The 2,498-nt window shown below is 49.0% G+C and overlaps 1 protein-coding gene across 1 annotated transcript in view; it reads left to right on the top strand.

Moving 5' to 3' along the window:
- The first annotated feature begins 708 nt into the window (after positions 1-708).
- Positions 709-2,498, top strand: part of LOC127642713 (ena/VASP-like protein) — an 11,989-nt gene continuing 10,199 nt past the window's right edge. The window contains exons 1-2 of the mRNA XM_052125238.1: positions 709-882; positions 977-1,154. Coding sequence (XP_051981198.1) covers positions 748-882; positions 977-1,154 — 313 coding nt within the window. The 5' untranslated portion in view covers positions 709-747. The remainder of the gene's footprint in view (positions 883-976; positions 1,155-2,498) is intronic.

Genomic DNA, 2,498 nt, shown 5'->3' with positions numbered 1-2,498 from the left:
TAAAGCTGCTTATTTTTTCGTTATTGACGATTTTATTAGTCTGCTTGTCTGGTCGGGCTTATATTCACAATATTTCATATTGATGGAAAACATGAAATTTTTATATTTTTAAAAGCTACATTATTGGGGGTCTGAGTATCTCAGCTAGTATTGACGCTGACGATCACACCTGGAGTCGTGAGTTTGAATCAAATGACTCCAGCCAGGTCTTCTAAGCAACCAAATTGGCCCGGTTGCTAGGGAGGGTAGAGTCACATGGGGTAACCAAATTGGGTTAGTTGCTAGGGAGGGTAGAGTCACATGGGGTAACGAAATTGGCCCGGTTGCTAGGGAGGGTAGAGTCACATGGGGTAACCAAATTGGCCTGGTTGCTAGGGAGGGTAGAGTCACATGAGGTAACCAAATTGGGTTGGTTGCTAGGGAGGGTAGAGTCACATGGGGTAACCAAATTGTCCCGGTTGCTAGGGAGTACTGGGAATTGGGGGTTCTGGTGCTGCATTTCTATATCCATCAGGCCTTGTGAAAATTGCACGGTGTATTAAGATGAAGAATACTTTGGTTAGTGTGTTAGTTGGTCTGTTATAGGCTGATCGGTTGATTAAGTGACACACATCGCCGGAATAATCTAATGAGGTCAGTGTTGTGTTGTGCTGAAGGCTTGCGGTCACTGGGTTAATTAATGGACCTGTTCTGCATCTGTTTGTGTGTTGCAGTGAGCAGAGTATTTGTCAGGCGCGCGCCTCCGTCATGGTCTACGATGACACCAGTAAAAAGTGGGTGCCGATTAAACCAGGTCAACAGGGCTTCAGTCGAATCAACATCTACCACAACACAACCAATAACACATTCCGTGTGGTGGGCGTCAAACTCCAAGACCAGCAGGTAGTTTTAACTTTGGCTTGAGCTAACGGCTCATATATATTCAGCACAAGCTGATGGTTATATACTGTAAACTGACTGTAGTCCTCTCCGATAGGTCGTCATCAACTACTCAATAGTGAAGGGACTCAAGTACAACCAAGCGACTCCAACCTTCCACCAGTGGCGGGATGCGCGGCAGGTGTATGGACTGAACTTCGCCAGTAAAGAGGAGGCCACTACATTCTCCAATGCCATGCTGTTCGCCCTCAACGTCCTCAGCACACAAGATGGAGGTAAGCCCGAGGCCAAAGAGGACATATTGCGAAAGAACTAGATTTATTGACAGATTACGCTAGAGATGTTGATAATTAATTCATTGTCATTAGCGGTTACCAAAGTGCTTCACACTGCGTCCCAATCACCCATTCACACACACACACACACACACACACACACACACACACACACACACACACACACACACACACACACACACACACCAATGGCGGCAGAGCTGCATGTAAGGTGCTAGTCTGCCATTGGGAGCAACTTGGGGTTCAGTGTCTTGCCCAAGGACACTTCGGCATGTGGCGAGTCATGTGGGCCGGGAATCAAACCACCAACCCTACGATTAGCAGCCGACCCGCTCTACCACCCGAGCCACATCCTGTCTGCATCCGCAACTTCCTTTCATGTAAAGATGAAGTGGGATCAATGTAGTCAATCATGGAGCGTTCCTCTATCAAAGAACGTTATGTTTTCTACATACACTCGTCCAAAGGTCCAAATTATCCCACGATCCACAACTTGAAGGTTTAATGATCTCAAATATGTGTCTTCTATTGAAGCAGGGCTAGACAGGTAATCTGGCTTAGCGGGCATTTTCCCGGTGGGCCGTCGCACTTTGGGGCCGATCAGGGGCGGAGTGGCCATCGGGAGAACGGAGCGGGCACGTGTGTCGGCCGCGAAACGGGCCGAATGGGCCACGTTATGCAGAACGGACCACAAAATGCCGTTGCTAAATGCAGAAAATGTTGGGATTGTGTCCCCTTATCTCCCTAATCTGGAACGCCCAATTCCCAATGTGCTCTAAGTCCTCGTGGTGGCGTAGTGACTCGCCTCAATCCGGGTGATGGAGGACGAATCTCAGTTGCCTCCACATCTGAGACCGTCAATCCGCGCATCTGATCACGTGACTTGTTGAGTGCGTTACCGTGGAGACATAGCGCGTGTGGAAGCTTCACGCTATTCTCCGCAGCATCCACACACAACTCGCCACACGCTCCACCGAGAGTGAGAACCACATTATAGTACCACATTATAGTACCCCATGTGACTCTACCCTCCCTAGCAACCGGCCAATTTGGTTATCCCATGTGACTCTACCCTCCCTAGCAACCGGCCAATTTGGTTATCCCATGTGACTCTACCCTCCCTAGCAACCGGCCAATTTGGTTAACCCATATGACTCTACCCTCCCAAGTAACCGGCCAATTTGGTTAACCCACGTGACTCTACCCTCCCTAGCAACCGGCCAATTTGGTTAACCCATATGACTCTACCCTCCCTAGCAACCGGCCAATTTGGTTAACCCACGTGACTCTACCCTCCCTAGCAACCGGCCAATTTGGTTACCC

This window comes from Xyrauchen texanus, unplaced genomic scaffold, assembly GCF_025860055.1.
Source record: "Xyrauchen texanus isolate HMW12.3.18 unplaced genomic scaffold, RBS_HiC_50CHRs HiC_scaffold_752, whole genome shotgun sequence".
Taxonomy (NCBI): domain Eukaryota; kingdom Metazoa; phylum Chordata; class Actinopteri; order Cypriniformes; family Catostomidae; genus Xyrauchen; species Xyrauchen texanus.
The sequence above is the reverse complement of the archived record's forward strand: the minus strand, read 5'-3'. Positions and strand labels throughout refer to the sequence as shown.